This window comes from Onychostoma macrolepis, chromosome 19 (assembly GCF_012432095.1).
Source record: "Onychostoma macrolepis isolate SWU-2019 chromosome 19, ASM1243209v1, whole genome shotgun sequence".
In the NCBI taxonomy this organism is placed as follows: Eukaryota; Metazoa; Chordata; class Actinopteri; order Cypriniformes; family Cyprinidae; genus Onychostoma; species Onychostoma macrolepis.
Window position 1 is genome coordinate 16691238 of NC_081173.1, and position 14134 is coordinate 16705371.

The 14134-nt window shown below is 39.1% G+C and overlaps 1 protein-coding gene across 5 annotated transcripts in view; it reads left to right on the forward strand.

Moving 5' to 3' along the window:
• Positions 1-14134, forward strand: part of gatad2b (GATA zinc finger domain containing 2B) — a 39310-nt gene that overhangs the window by 16881 nt on the left and 8295 nt on the right. For 3 of the 5 annotated variants that reach the window (XM_058753261.1, XM_058753260.1, XM_058753264.1), the window contains 5 exons: positions 8372-8731; positions 9737-9866; positions 9978-10109; positions 12388-12516; positions 12893-13063. In XM_058753261.1, coding sequence (XP_058609244.1) covers positions 8373-8731; positions 9737-9866; positions 9978-10109; positions 12388-12516; positions 12893-13063 — 921 coding nt within the window. In that variant the 5' untranslated portion in view covers position 8372. Of the gene's footprint in view, positions 1-6380; positions 6528-8371; positions 8732-9736; positions 9867-9977; positions 10110-12387; positions 12517-12892; positions 13064-14134 lie in introns of all 5 variants that reach the window. The other 2 variants (XM_058753258.1, XM_058753259.1) reach the window with 1 other exon arrangement.

Consider the following 14134-nt stretch of genomic DNA (forward strand, 5'->3'; position numbering starts at 1 on the left):
CTGCATGCGAACAGGCAGATTTGGGAGATGGGCCAGGCTCCGAGGGTGGGGGTGGGGGATGGGGGGGAGAAGCGAAGATGGGTGCAAACCCCTGTTCTTTCACGATAAGTGCTGTGCCTTAGGACGAAACTTGGGGAGGACACATCGCTACTCTTGCATGAAGGAATCTGAGAGTTCAGATATCAGACCGGTCCTGGGGGAGTCCTAGCGTGCTGTTTAAAACAAGACACCTTGTACCTCTCTGGGTGAGGGATGCGATGCCACCAGCGCTTTGGTCTGGGAGGTGGGGCAGCAGGTTACGTCAGCCAAATGAATTGTCATGATGCAGATCATGCGTGAAATGAGCTGCGGATTCCATCGTGCACTTGCAACCGGCCATATTATTATCATCACTTCTTTTAGCTGGCAATTTTTTTTTTTTTCCATACACTTCCTGAATCGCTTCTCTTTTGTAGGGGGGCAAGGGTCTTTGATTTTGTGTGTGTGTTTGCGGTGTACCGGTTCAGGGGGCTTCAGGGTGTGATGGTGTTTGCAGTGGGGGCAGAAGGAGGAGGACATTTTTGTGCTCGCAGTGATCTGATCGACAGGCAGCAGTGGCGTGTGCATAAAGAAAATGGTGTGCCGGTGGGGGATGGGCAGAGGGGAATTAAGGGTTGGCATTATGACAGGGTAGCGTGTCAGGAGAGTGCTGCTGTCTTTTTTTTTCTTCCATTTCATTTTTTTGTCTCAATCTCGTCCTCTTCATTCTCCGTCTGCCCTAACCCCCAACTCTGCCCCCCACCTGAACCGATTGAGATCCCAAACGTGTGTTGTGTATCTGTTTACAAAAAAAAGAATAAGAACCGAAAAGTAGTTTGTGGTCGTCCGTACCTTTAAGGGGCCCCCAGAAAGTGAGCGTGTGTGTTTATTTTTACAACGCAGGGAGGAAAAAAAGGAATACTTTTTTTGGAAGGGGGGGAGGGGTGGAGAGCGAGAAGGGAGGGGTCAGTTTTTGCTCTGCTTTGTGGTGTGTGGCACAGCTGTATTAGAATGGCGGGTCTGAAGGGCACAAAGTGAGTCTTGTGTCGGTATGGCCCATCAAACCACACACACACACACACACACACACACACACAAATTGTTCCTCGTTTTTAGGCCCTTTCCCTACCTTGCCAAGAAGTCCTGCACGAGTAACTATCCAGGGACCATCCGAAAGGGATCAGTGGGACTATATTGCGGGACAAAAGGTTGATTAGATAAAATGGAGATTTGAAAGTTGTGGTTTAGGGTGTTGCGAGGGTCGCTGGGTGAGATCGCCAGATAATCTCATCCGGAGTGAAGCGATATGGCTCATCCGCGGTGTGCTCGCGTACACCATTTCACTCTCTATCTCTGTTTTTCTTTTTCTCGCTCTCTCTTTCTTTTCATCTCGGAGCTGCTGCTGCTGCGTTGGCTGGCGTAGTGCCCAAAGCAGTGAGTCTGTCGTGGAGTGCGCGTGTGCAGGTTTCTGGGGAGGAGGAGGAGGAAGAGGACTAGGAGGGGGGTGGCTGGGGTGTGTGTGTGTGTGTGTGTGTGTGCGTCGATATGCAAAAAGGGGGGGGTGGATAAAGGAGGAGTGGGCCGAGTAAAGAGAGTCTGGTTTTTGTAGCAGCTGACTGAAACAGTCATTATATTATGTAAAGGGAGATGGTGTGGGGGGGTCAGACTGACGTGCACTGAACGGACTTTCTGATTGGCTGGCTGGTGCCATTGTTGGTTATGTGTATGCTTGTGCGTTTATTGCTCACGCACTCCCTCGCTCTTTCTTTCAACTGTCTCCGTCACTTTACCCTCTTTCTTCCCCCTTTTTTTTTTCCCCCTCACGCACTCATTTGTGCAAGGTGGGTGGTTTGTAGTAAGGATACGACATTATATATCAGGCTTTTATGTGCTTGCTTTTCAGTTCTTCAGTCGTTGTTAAATTAAAGGACGTTATGCAGCCTCTTCTTAAGATTGTAGTGTAGCACTTTTTGTAGAGTTTTGTAAGAGAGATCACCGGATGTTTTCACGCTCGTAAAGCCAATCTCGTAAATTAGACTTTGCAATGCAACGGCGGATGTATGATTAAACTTTGCCAGAAGAAGAATGAGTGCAAATGATGACATGAGAAATAATGGGATGATAGAGAGATGATGAAGTCATCAGGGGACCAATTACAGCTCAATTTAATTTGTAATTGGGGATGTCCCTACAATAAGGCATTTTAAGACCAGTCGCTTGTGGGTCTCGGGAGCTTAATTGGGTTTAGGAATAACTACAGTACTGTGTGTTTCATAGGAACTACAGCTGAACGTGACTATAAGGTCAACTAGGTGTAGTTTAACGTTTGGTTGGCTCAGGTTTGTCAAGCAGCTTGTAATTTGGCCAATTTAAAAAAAATAAAATAAAATAAAAGTACCTCGATCCTGGGTGTCAGACTTCAGGTGTAATATTTTTATTCAGTAAGGATGCATTAAATTGATCAAAAGTGACAGAAAAGACATTTATAATGTTGCAAAATATGTCAAATATTTCAAATAAATGTGGGTCTTATAAACTTTGTATGCGTCAAAGAATCCTTAAAGAAAATATCACATTTTCCACAAAAATATTAAGCAGTGCAGCCGTTTTCAGCATATCAGAATGATTTCTGAAGGATCATGTGACACAGAGGAATGGAGTAATGGCTGCTGAAAATTCAGCTTTGGCATCACATGAATAAATAGTAATAAAGTAATATTTCATAATTGTATTTTTGATCAACTAAATGCAGCCTTGGAGAGCATAAGACTTATTTCAAAAACATTTAAACAGTTGTACCAACCCCAAACTTTTGAGTGTTTATTATATTCGGTGAGCATTTTTCTGGTTTATTTTTGACCATTGTATATTTTATAATAGCCATCTGTTGGTTATCTCTCACATATCTAAAATAATCTTACAGTAACGACTTGGAAATAGTTGGAAAATTCACTTTTTAGCTTTAGTTTTTTTTTTTTTTTTTTTTTTTTACTTGTACCTGTCAGTGTTGTCATTATTTGCTGTGCGTGAACCATTGCAGAGTGGAAAAATGAAATGGTTTGGTCTAGAATCAGCTGGAAAATATGGACTAATGTAATAAAGAGGTTATCTTTCATACTGTAGTTAAAAAATAGAATATTATGAATATATAAAACCAACATGGCAAATATATAAATGTTGTTTTAACTTGTACATTTAAGATGTTGTTCCTCTCATCATCATGCAGGGCACATTGGACTCCTCCACAAGCCATGACTTTGATACCCCTGATCTAGATGGTCTTGAAGCTTTGCAACTGGCATGTTTTGTTTTGAACTTCAGCTAAATATGCACGGTAATGTAGCTTGCTAGACTGGCAGAATAGAAGACCGCAAACGTTTTCTACATCGGAGAAGTCAGAAAGTAACAATTGCGATGAGCCTTTTGTCATTGTACTGCAACCAGAAATGTGGAGGTGTCACTTGTCCAGTTTGTGAATACAGATTAATCTCACCCACAAGCACACGCGCACACACACACATGTTCGTTTTTGTGAAAAGTGGGGACATCCCATAGGCGTAATGGTTTTTATAGTGTACTTACTGTATGTGCTATTGCCCTACACCAATCCTACACCTAAACCTACCCCTTACAGGAGACTGTGCATTTCAACTTTCCCCCAAAAAAACTCACTCTGTGATTTTATAAGCGTTTTGAAAAGTGGGGACATGGGTCAATGTCCTGAGATGTCACCTTCACCTTGTAATACCCATGTCATACCTTTGTCATTATACAAATCTATGTCCTGACTTTTCACAAAAACGCACGCACACACACACACACACACACTTCTGAAGCCTTCTTTCTAAAGTGTTATGGCTAAGCAAGGTCACCATGGCTGCCATAGACAGTACTGCCTGCGATCAGTCACGTCTTATAGGAATGGATGATTAGGACTGAGCTTTCCAGGAGCTGGATGTTAAATAATATTCATTAGCGCCGAACAAAAGCACTTAGTGAACGTATATGCTGATTGTGTGTTTGCACCAAGACCTGTGCGACATTCGCATCACAAAGAGCATCATTTGTCAACACACGGATGAGAAACTCTCCTTCGTTGTCTGTCTATGTGGTCTATTAGTGCGGGAGGGTGGTACCATGCTGCTTTTCTCCTGACCGATACGTGTGTCCACGCACCTTTTGATCCCAGCTTCGCTCCAGCGCATCACATTATACACAGTCCCTCGCTTGCAGATACACTGAAATCAAAGTTAAGGAGTCCTAGGGCAAATGTTTGAATTCTGCATGACCTCAAACTGAGAGGGGAGCTCAGAGGTGTCAGAGATGAACTGAGTATTCACGATGTGCTTTCTTTCAAAAGTGAATAGATTCTGTTTTTATTTTGTCTGCTTCACACTATAAAAATTTGTTCACTTGGTCTGCGTGTACGCTGTATCCTTGTATTCATATTTAAATGCATACTTAATGGAGCTGCCCCTATATACAACAATATGATTGTAACGTACTTCAGCTAGATACAGTATACAGCTAGATTCAATTCTGATTCTCAGATTCCAATTTTGATTTTTAATTCTGATTCTCAAGGTCTCAGTTTGAATGGAATTGATTAGTTTTATTGTTATATTATTTTCCATTTTGATTTGTTTCTAATTCCTGATTTCTAATTATGAATTTGGTTTGATTCATATGCAAAGCCCTCATTGTTATTAATTAAGCAATTGATTTAGTTGGATTCTAAGTTCTGCTTGATTCTTATTCACAAGCTCTCAGTTTAATTAGATTCCAGTTTTTATTTGATTTTGATTCTCAAGCTCTTGATTTTGTTAGATTATGAGTTTGTTATGATTCATTTACAAGCTCTTGATTTAATTGAATTCCAGTTTTGGTTCTGATTCTTAAGCTCTCGTTTTCATTAAATTCCAATTCAATCTGATATTTGATTCTTATTGACAAGCTCTTGAATCAATTAGATTCCAATTTCCAAGATTCCAATAATCAAAGTTATATTAGGAATTTACTTGAATTCATTTACAATACAAGCTCTTGGTTTAGAAAAGCTTCCAAATTGTGCCAGTTCAGATTGCATTTATAATCTCCAATTTGTTCCATAAAGTCTCACTTTGCTTTTGTTGTAGATTTTACAGAGCAGTGTTTAAAAGACCCTCCCTTCCGATTCAAACTAAGGAATCCTTTTTTTAACTTCATTAAAAGAACTGGTTCATAAGAGTCATTTGTTTCAGGAATCGTGCTCCACTGGTCACAATGTATGCTTTTCATTCACAAAAAAAGTACTGGCGCGGAGTCATTCATTTGTGAATTGAGAAGCACTGCACAAATACATTTCAAAATTGCAGTGTAAAAAATATAATATCAGGAGGATTACTCAAACGAAAATCCCTTTTTTTTTTTTTTTTTTTTCAGCCCCTCCTCCATTTGCAAATGTACGTATTATGTATATACCTTTAAAAGTTTTTACTGTGTGTGTATATACTTATACTTATATATGGGGTCCAAAGAATTAATACTGGGCAAGCGGCAGCACCTGATGATGTTCTACCTTTTAGACTGAAGCTACGAGCTGAATACAAATGCATCAGACAGATAAAGAGGTTCCAGCACAAACAATAGCCTGCATAGAGTCCTGCACATTCACTGTCCAGACACTCCCCGTGTGTGCGCGCGTGGGAGGGGGGAGAGCCTCTCTCTGCCCTCTGGCCATGAAGGGTCCGCCCAAGCGTGCCTAACTAATAAAGACGAGCAAACACACACATGATCATTTAGATCTGTAGTACGTGACACATGTCCAGAGTGCGGCTGAGTCTTATGTGTGTACACAATCAAATCTGCACTTGAGCACGCATGACCCCGCAGTGTATGTGCGCGCTTTGCATGGAACACACACAATCACACATGCACACACACACATGCACGCACACGGAGAGATTCAGTCACGTTATAGACTGGCTGTTGGGCTGCCGTGTGGTGTGTTGTGCTTTTGTCCGGAGGGGAGAACAGGAAGTTAATGGCTGACTGTAAGAATGCAGCAGAAGAGATTGGTTTATTGAAGCACCAGATGAGCCAATGTCACCGCTGGTTTAAACTGTTTATTGGGTTAACCGTGTGTTAAAATCAAACACGCATATTACACCGTTTTATATAGGGCATCGTTTTGGAGTTTTACCTGTGCACTTAAGAATTTGTGGTCATGATGTGTCCCATCATACCATAAATTATATATTTTAGGAGACAACACTCTCTGTGTCGGACGGAGAGTGTCTTCCAGGCAGGATGTCTCTTTAGCAAGACTGTGCTTTTTATCAATCTACTGTACTGTAGTATTTTCAATCTGTCTCCCAAAACAGACTCTTCGTGCTTCAAAACTAGATCTGACAACAGAGCCGTTGCGCAGGAGTTGGTGTACCATGAACTGATGAATGGAGCTGAGGTGGTCAATTAGCGAGGCACCAACATGAATTTCTGAAAATGGAATTAAACCGAAAAACGTTTCGGTAATTAATTTTACTGAAAAAAAATTGGGCCAAATTGGGAAATTGAAATCTGTGCTATGTTCAGGGTGTTGTGTTCTCAGCTGCTAAATTAAACCAGTCGAAGTAAGGTTCTTGGACAACGAGCCTTCTCTCAATGTTTTAACTGAACGATTTTATCTGACTTGTTTTCCCATGTACTAAGATTTTGCTGCATGTGTACCTTATTCACTTTGTGTCAATGAAATAAGATTCTGAAACTGCTTCATCAGAGAAGTGCTAATTAAATTTGGTTAGTGGGTCTCATTCACTAATCATGCATACCCATTAATTTGTGCATGAAATCTGCATACGAACATTTTCACAAACAAATCATGATTCATCAAGAACTAAGTTATTCTCCATTTGCAGAAACAACTACCACATGTTCGCAAAAATCATATACTCTAGGTGGCCTCATAAAAGTGTTAAGATAATTTTGTACAGCTGTTTCGTCATATTTCATATATGCTCAAAGATCTTGCGCTGTGCTCTCAGATGAGCATTTCTTTGGAGAGCTTCATAAGTTTGCTTAGAGTGACGAAAGTCTGTGAAAAACATTCTCTTATATGGAGATGTTATGGGTGTTTTATGCAAATTTCTAACCTTGGGCCCTTGGTCGCTTATATTGAATGCTCCAAATTCATTAACATTAAAACGAGTTAAGAACAAATTCATGTTCTAACATGCAAGTTGTAAATTAGGTGGGAATTTTTTTATGAAGTTCTCTTATGTGTATGAATGTGACCCAGTGATTTCGGCCTTCCAAAACACGTTTTCGTTTGAAATTTAGGTGCATCACTAGGTCAAATGTAGGTGATAGATTGAATCACACCGTTTCTGAGTAATCTTTTCCTGTTTTCTCTTTATTCAAATAAGCACAGTTATTGGTTTTAAATAAAATTAAAATTACAGCTGAAATGTAATTTCTATATTTAAAAAAAAAAAATATATATATATATATATATATATATATATATATATATATATATATATATAATGTGGAAACAGGGAAAATACATATATTTGTCAGCTGAAAGCATTGCTGTTGATCCATGAGTGAAAAAAAAAAATCCTCTAATTATAGTTCTTGAGTAAGACTTGTATCTTCAGTCTCAGTAATCTGGTGCCAGAAATACGATCCCACAAGTGGGGAAAGTCGGTCCCCTCTCTGTGACCGCTTTGTGACGTTGTCAGTGGGAGTTTTGGGAAGCTCCGTTCAGCTGCGTGTCTGCACTCAGAAATGACTCTTGTCGTAACAGGCGCTGAATGTGAGGTAGGGAGACCCTCTCTACTAGCAGCCCAAGCAAATTTCCTCAGTCAAACCATGAAAGTTACACTGATTTGTATGTAATGATCATGTAATTTATCAATTAAGCCTGGAGAGGCCTTGGTTCTCGAGCACTGTAGTCCACAGCCTCAGCACGAGGCAGACTAATGGCTCTGTTAAGTCTGTGGGCGTGTGAGGAGTCATAGTAGATCTCTCTCACTCTCTCTCACTTGCTCTCAGCTCTTTCGCTGTAAAAGAATAATTAAGTGATTTGCATTGGTCTCAAGCTGGGGAATTTGTACTGATTCCTACAGATTAGGGCTGTCGCGATACCAAAATTTCGGTATTTGATACCAGTACCAGTAAAATCTCTTGATACAGCTGTGAAAATGAATGTACTCTTGAACACCATGCACTTATTTTTGTTTAAAAGTTAACTTTTTTTTATTAATGTTTATCATGTAAATATTGGCCCAAGTTGTTTAAATTCACTGCTTTGCTACTATGGGTGATTTAAAAGCATTTGTTCACAAATGTTCTCTCTCTGTGTCGCTGACAGGATGGAGCGGATGTCTGAGGAGGCGTTGAGGCTGAACCTGCTGAAGCGGGGTCTGGAGGCGCAAGATGAGCGGGACGAGGCACTGGCCAAGCGCCTGAAGATGGAGGGTCACGAGGCCATGGAGAGGCTTAAGATGCTTGCCCTCCTCAAACGCAAGGATCTGGCCGCTTTGGAGGGGGCGGCGGTGGCGGCAGCCATGGCAGAGGGCAAGGGCCCCGGGGGCAGCCAGGGGCTGATGGGAGCTGTGGCCTACGAGGAGAAGATGAATGGAAGTTTGAGAGTCGGGGGCCATGGAGGTCCAAGTAAGAATGGGAAGGAAAACATAGTGGATGAGCCAGTGGACATGAGTGCCAGAAGGAGGTGAGGTTTCGGCAGAGCGTTCAACATCTGTTTGTTGAAATGTGTACCGTATTTCCTGGAAAATAAATTGCACATGACTATAAGTCGGGTGAAAATTGCATTGTTGAATGAAAAATCTGCATCTGTGTGAAAGTCAGTAAGTACTGGTAAATAAAATGCAATGCTTACAAATATACTAAACTCAATAAAAATGCATAGTTCTACAAATCCTTTACATGTAATGTTATTAAGTGGTATTGCAGTATTTTTCAGGTATTGTTGTTTTTGTTAATGTTTTGAAATAAGTTTTTATTTCTGTATTTATGCATTTTCATTTTCCAGATTTGGTAATTTTGTTGTTTCTTTGTTTTTTGTAGTTTTCGATATTTACATGAGATTTTATTTCGGTTTTATTTAGTTTAGTACATCACGTTAAACTAAATTGAAATGAGAAACTGTCTGAAAAAATGTTAAACACATTTTTGTTTTATTTTATTTCAGTTACAAAATTTTTTTTTATAATGGTTTTAGTTTCAGTTTTAGTTTACCTATAATAACCCTGTTCAGAACATAACATTTAAAAAATATATATATATATATATATATATAGTATAAAACAAACATAAATTTTTGTGTCATTCATTGTAAATAAAATCTATTATAAATGCCAGGACTAAACTAATTTATTTAAAATAAACCTGAAACTGCTAGTGTGAGGAAGATGAGTTATATAAATAAACTTTGGCTAACGTACCTTGGGCTCGATCATTTTGCTTGCTTGAAGTTAATTGTGTTATGGAAGTCGCTTTGGAATGTAAATTGTAGCACATTTCAGATTATAAAAAACAACCGATATTCGGGGAAGTAGAGAATGTTTTTGCTATGTGGTGTTAAATTAAATAATACTTTAATGATTTTATCCTGCAGGTGATGCTAGGCCTTGTTTTTTTTTTTTTTCATCTGGACTCCCTTAAAAATGACTATTTACGGTGCCCCTAAAAATCCCACTATTTTTGCTCTTCATAGCGATATAGTTCGAGAGCGACGCACTCCATCACCAGACGTTATCATTTTGTCAGACAACGAGGCGTCTAGCCCCCGGAGCACACCTCACCCTGAGGAGAAACAGCATCAGGCCAACCTTGAGATGTTTAAGGTGCAGTATCCCATGGAGGAATCAGATCTATCGTTGGTTACCCACCATTAAACCCTTAGAATGAGTTTAGTGAACCTAATTGCTGATCTCTCGTGTGTGTTTGTTCTGCAGGGGAAGACTGGCGACGAGCGGCAGCAGATGATCAAAGCTCTCCGAGAGGAGCTCAGGCTGGAGGAGGCCAAGCTGGTGCTCCTGAAGAAACTGAGACAGAGTCAGATGCAGAAGGAGAACGTGGTGCAAAAGGTCAGAACCGTACACCATGTCCTGTACATTACTCTACGCTTGATGCCAACTGGGCCAGTAACTCTACACTCTGTCGGTTGTGAATTTGAATTATATTTATTGGATGGACAGGCATGTTGAAGACCTTTTTGGAATTGAGAAAACATCTCAGCCTCATACCTGCCATACCACTGTGCCCATTTAATGTAGTGTGCGGTTAACTCAATGCAGATCAGGCAGGTAGCAGTTCCTTTAAGAGGCCAGACACATTACAAGCTGGCTTTGATTTCACTGTCAAAAAGTTATTTGAATATAAAAAGACTAAAATGCATGGTGATGAAGTCATGCACAGGATTTTTGTAAATAAAACCATTATTTTAGTTAGTCAGGCAAAATAAAGTGGATGGCGTAGCTGCAGCCTTTCACAAATAGAATGAGATGTCCATCAACAGCTTAGTAAACAGCTTAGTTTATTTTTTATTTAATTTTCTTTTTAATGGAAGGAATCTTATTTTGCACTTTTCTGGTGTAGAAATGCACAATTTATTGTCATCATCGGCTACAGCTGCACTTTCACATTGATTTAGGCCTATTTGAAGCCATGTTAGAAACCAGAAGTATGAGAAAGTGAAAACTGAGTTGTGGGCAGGATTTAAGGATTACAATTTTTTTTTTTTTTCAGCCAAGATGCATTAAATCGATCAAAACTGACAGTAAAGATATTAGCAATGTAACAAGATTACCAATTCAAATGAATTCTATTATTTTGAACTGTTCATTTCAGAATCCTGAAAAAATGTATCACTGTACAACATTTTCAACATTAATAAGAAGAAATGTTTATTGAGCAGCAAATCGGCATATTAGAATGATTTCTGAAACATCATGCAACACTGAAGATATATAGTGAAGGCCCAGCTCATGAATACTAATTAGGCCACATGACTTGCTGAGCCAAGCAAATTATGAACCAGTACAAATCAGTTAATATTCATGAGCTATGACTACTTATTATGAATAATCATTTTGCCACACGTGTGCTAAATTGTGTCGCTCTGCTGCAGTAAAAATGTTTTGGTATTGACTTGAAGTGGAGTATAGTTACCTCTAACATCCTATGTTCTAAATTTTACTGTGAACTTCCTCTTCCAATTTCTGTGAAACCAGCTTGCAATCGGCTTTCTCATAGTTGTCTCTGCATATTAAACTGTAATTGGGAGACAGCACTCTAGAATAAAAAATAAAAAAATCAGCATTGACTGATTGTCGCAGTGTTGTATGCTGTAAATCTGCCTGTATTTGTACTCTACATCTTCACTGCAGCTCCTCTGTACAGCATGTTCACCTTCACTGTTTTAGCACCAAGCAAAATAACCTCCCCTCGTGTCCAGCTGAGTGTTATATTAATGCCAGGAAAAACTGTCGAGGTAAATCGTTTTATTGTTGAAAGGACGTTAGTTGCTAGCGGGGGTGAAATAGGGTAACAGCGAGCGAGACGGGCAGCCATAACCTCACAGATACCATATCACAGCTCTGTGTAATGTTTGTCCATGTACTGTGCCATTGAGATGTTTTGTCTTAGCTTCTCAGGAACGGCCCATAGACGCTCACTCTTGTATGACATGCAAGTGCCACAACCCACTCTGCATGAATAATGTTTGCTTGCTCTTAAGCTGGAAGATGAACAATTGGTTTATTATTATTAGTCTTTTTAACCACAGCATTTTATTATTATTATCATTATTAATATTATACATGGTAATGCATTGTTTTTGGACATGCACAGTAGTAATAACTTTATTATTTGATTTATGTATTATGTTTCTTGAAATGCCCTAGCATGTAAAATACCATAATAGATGGATATGCTAATCATATGTTTGGTATGTTTTATGCTTAAATTCTACTTCTCATATTTGCAAAATAGGTGCGAGATGTCACAATTGTCTATATGATATCACTAGGCTGTGTTTAAAAAAAAAAAAATAAACAAAAAAAAAAAAGCCAATCAGAATCCTCAATGAATGAGTTCGGGACAGGACTGTTTGCTGAACAATGTATAAGGGAAATACTTAAGAAAAAAATCCCAAACAATCAGTAAAATCCAAAACAATACCTATTTTTCTGCTTCCAATTGGTGGAAGTCGCACAGCAGCTTTAACTGAAAAAATGGTGCTCGAGTTCCACTAATAGATTGTGTTTGTTCTTTTTGTTGTTGTTGTTTTCAGTTATAATGAATCTCTGTACATGAGTATGAGTTTTTGATAGAACGACTCTGACCTCTCATTTCTCTCTTCAGGTGCCGGTGGTCCAGAATGCCCCGTCATCAGTGCAGCCGTCACCCATGCACAGCTCTCAGGGGCTTGGGAAACTACCTGTGCGGCCCGGCATGCACTCATCTGAGCCTCAGAGCCTGCGCACTGCACAGGTACATGGGGTTTTATGTGCACCAGTATATGCCTTTCTAAATATGAGCAGTTTTTGTTTTTGTTTTTTTCCTACATGCATTACTGATGATTTCAAGCACAATGCACATGGATACTCCTCATTATGTTGTACGCATTAGACTGAGCATGTTAGAGCCTGCTGTTGGTTGCCATGGGAGCAGCACCTTAAGATCAGCATAACTGTATAGATTGGTACCAGTTACCATTTTTAATTACGGTCCATCTGTTGAGTACAAACAAAGCATTTGATGTCAACAATCTGCAATCTGATATACAGTGTCTGCTGACATCTAGTGGTCATGCTGTGCATTGCAGAGTTATTAATAATTCTGTATGTGTTTTTTCTTACCCCCTCAGGGCCACACAGTAATCAGGTCTGCTGCCAATGCATCTTTGCCCCCAATGATGATGTCACAGCGGGTTATTGCACCCAATCCTGCCCAGCTTCAGGGTCAGAGATTGCCCTCCAAGCCTGGCATGGGCCGCTCCTCCACAGGTGGTTTGGGTAACGCAGTGAGCTATCAGCAGGTACGGTCAAACAGTCAAGCTCACAGCCATTAATCCTAATTTGTTTTGTGGGTTTTCTCTCTGCACTTTATTGACGTTGAACTTTTAAAACAATTCTACAATGTGAATAGTTCACATGTTTTTGTTGTTTTTTCTAAAGGTCATAATCTATCCTGGGAGTTGCTGTGACACATTTGTACTTTGCTCAATATATTTATTACTGGCTTATTTCAAAATACTGAAGTCATGAACTAGGGCTGAGTGATATAGCAAAAATATTTTCAGTCTTTTGACAAAATATACATGTTTAAAAGTTTATGTTAAGATATCAAAAGTGATCGCAAAATGTTATGTTTTCAAAAAATTTCAACTTTTGAACTTTCTATTCAAAGAATTCTGAAAAATGTATCCGTTTTCACACAAAAATTTAGCAGCACAACTGTTTTCAACATTGATAATAGTAAGAAATGTTTCTTGAACAGCAAATCAGCATATTAGAATGATTTCTGAAGGATCGTGTGACACTGAAGACTGGAGTAATGGCTGCTGAAAATTCAGCTTTGCCATCACTAGATTAAATTATATTTTAAAATATATTAAAATATAAAACAGTTACTTTAAGCTGTGATAATATTTTACAGTATTACTGTTCTTACTGTATTTTTGATCAAATGCATACAACATTAGTGAGCATCTTTCAGAAACCTAAAAATATCTTACCGACCCAAAATGTCTGAATAGTAGTGTGTGTATATATATCTCAGTACTTACACAGAATATTTATATTATAATTTAACACTTTAGCATAGGGACCAATTCTCACTATTAATTAGTTGCTTATTTAGCATGAATATTATTAACATATTGTCTGTTAATTAGTGCTTATAAAGCATGACCGTATTCTACATCCCTAATCCTACCCAATACCAAAACTTAACTACCTTACTAACTAATTAATAAGCAGCAAATTAGGAGCCTGAGGCAAAAGTCATAGTTAATGGTTTGTTAATGGTGAGAACTGGACCTTAAAATAAAGTGTGACCGTTAATTTCATGTAATAACCAAATATTTGCCCTATATATATTTTTACTA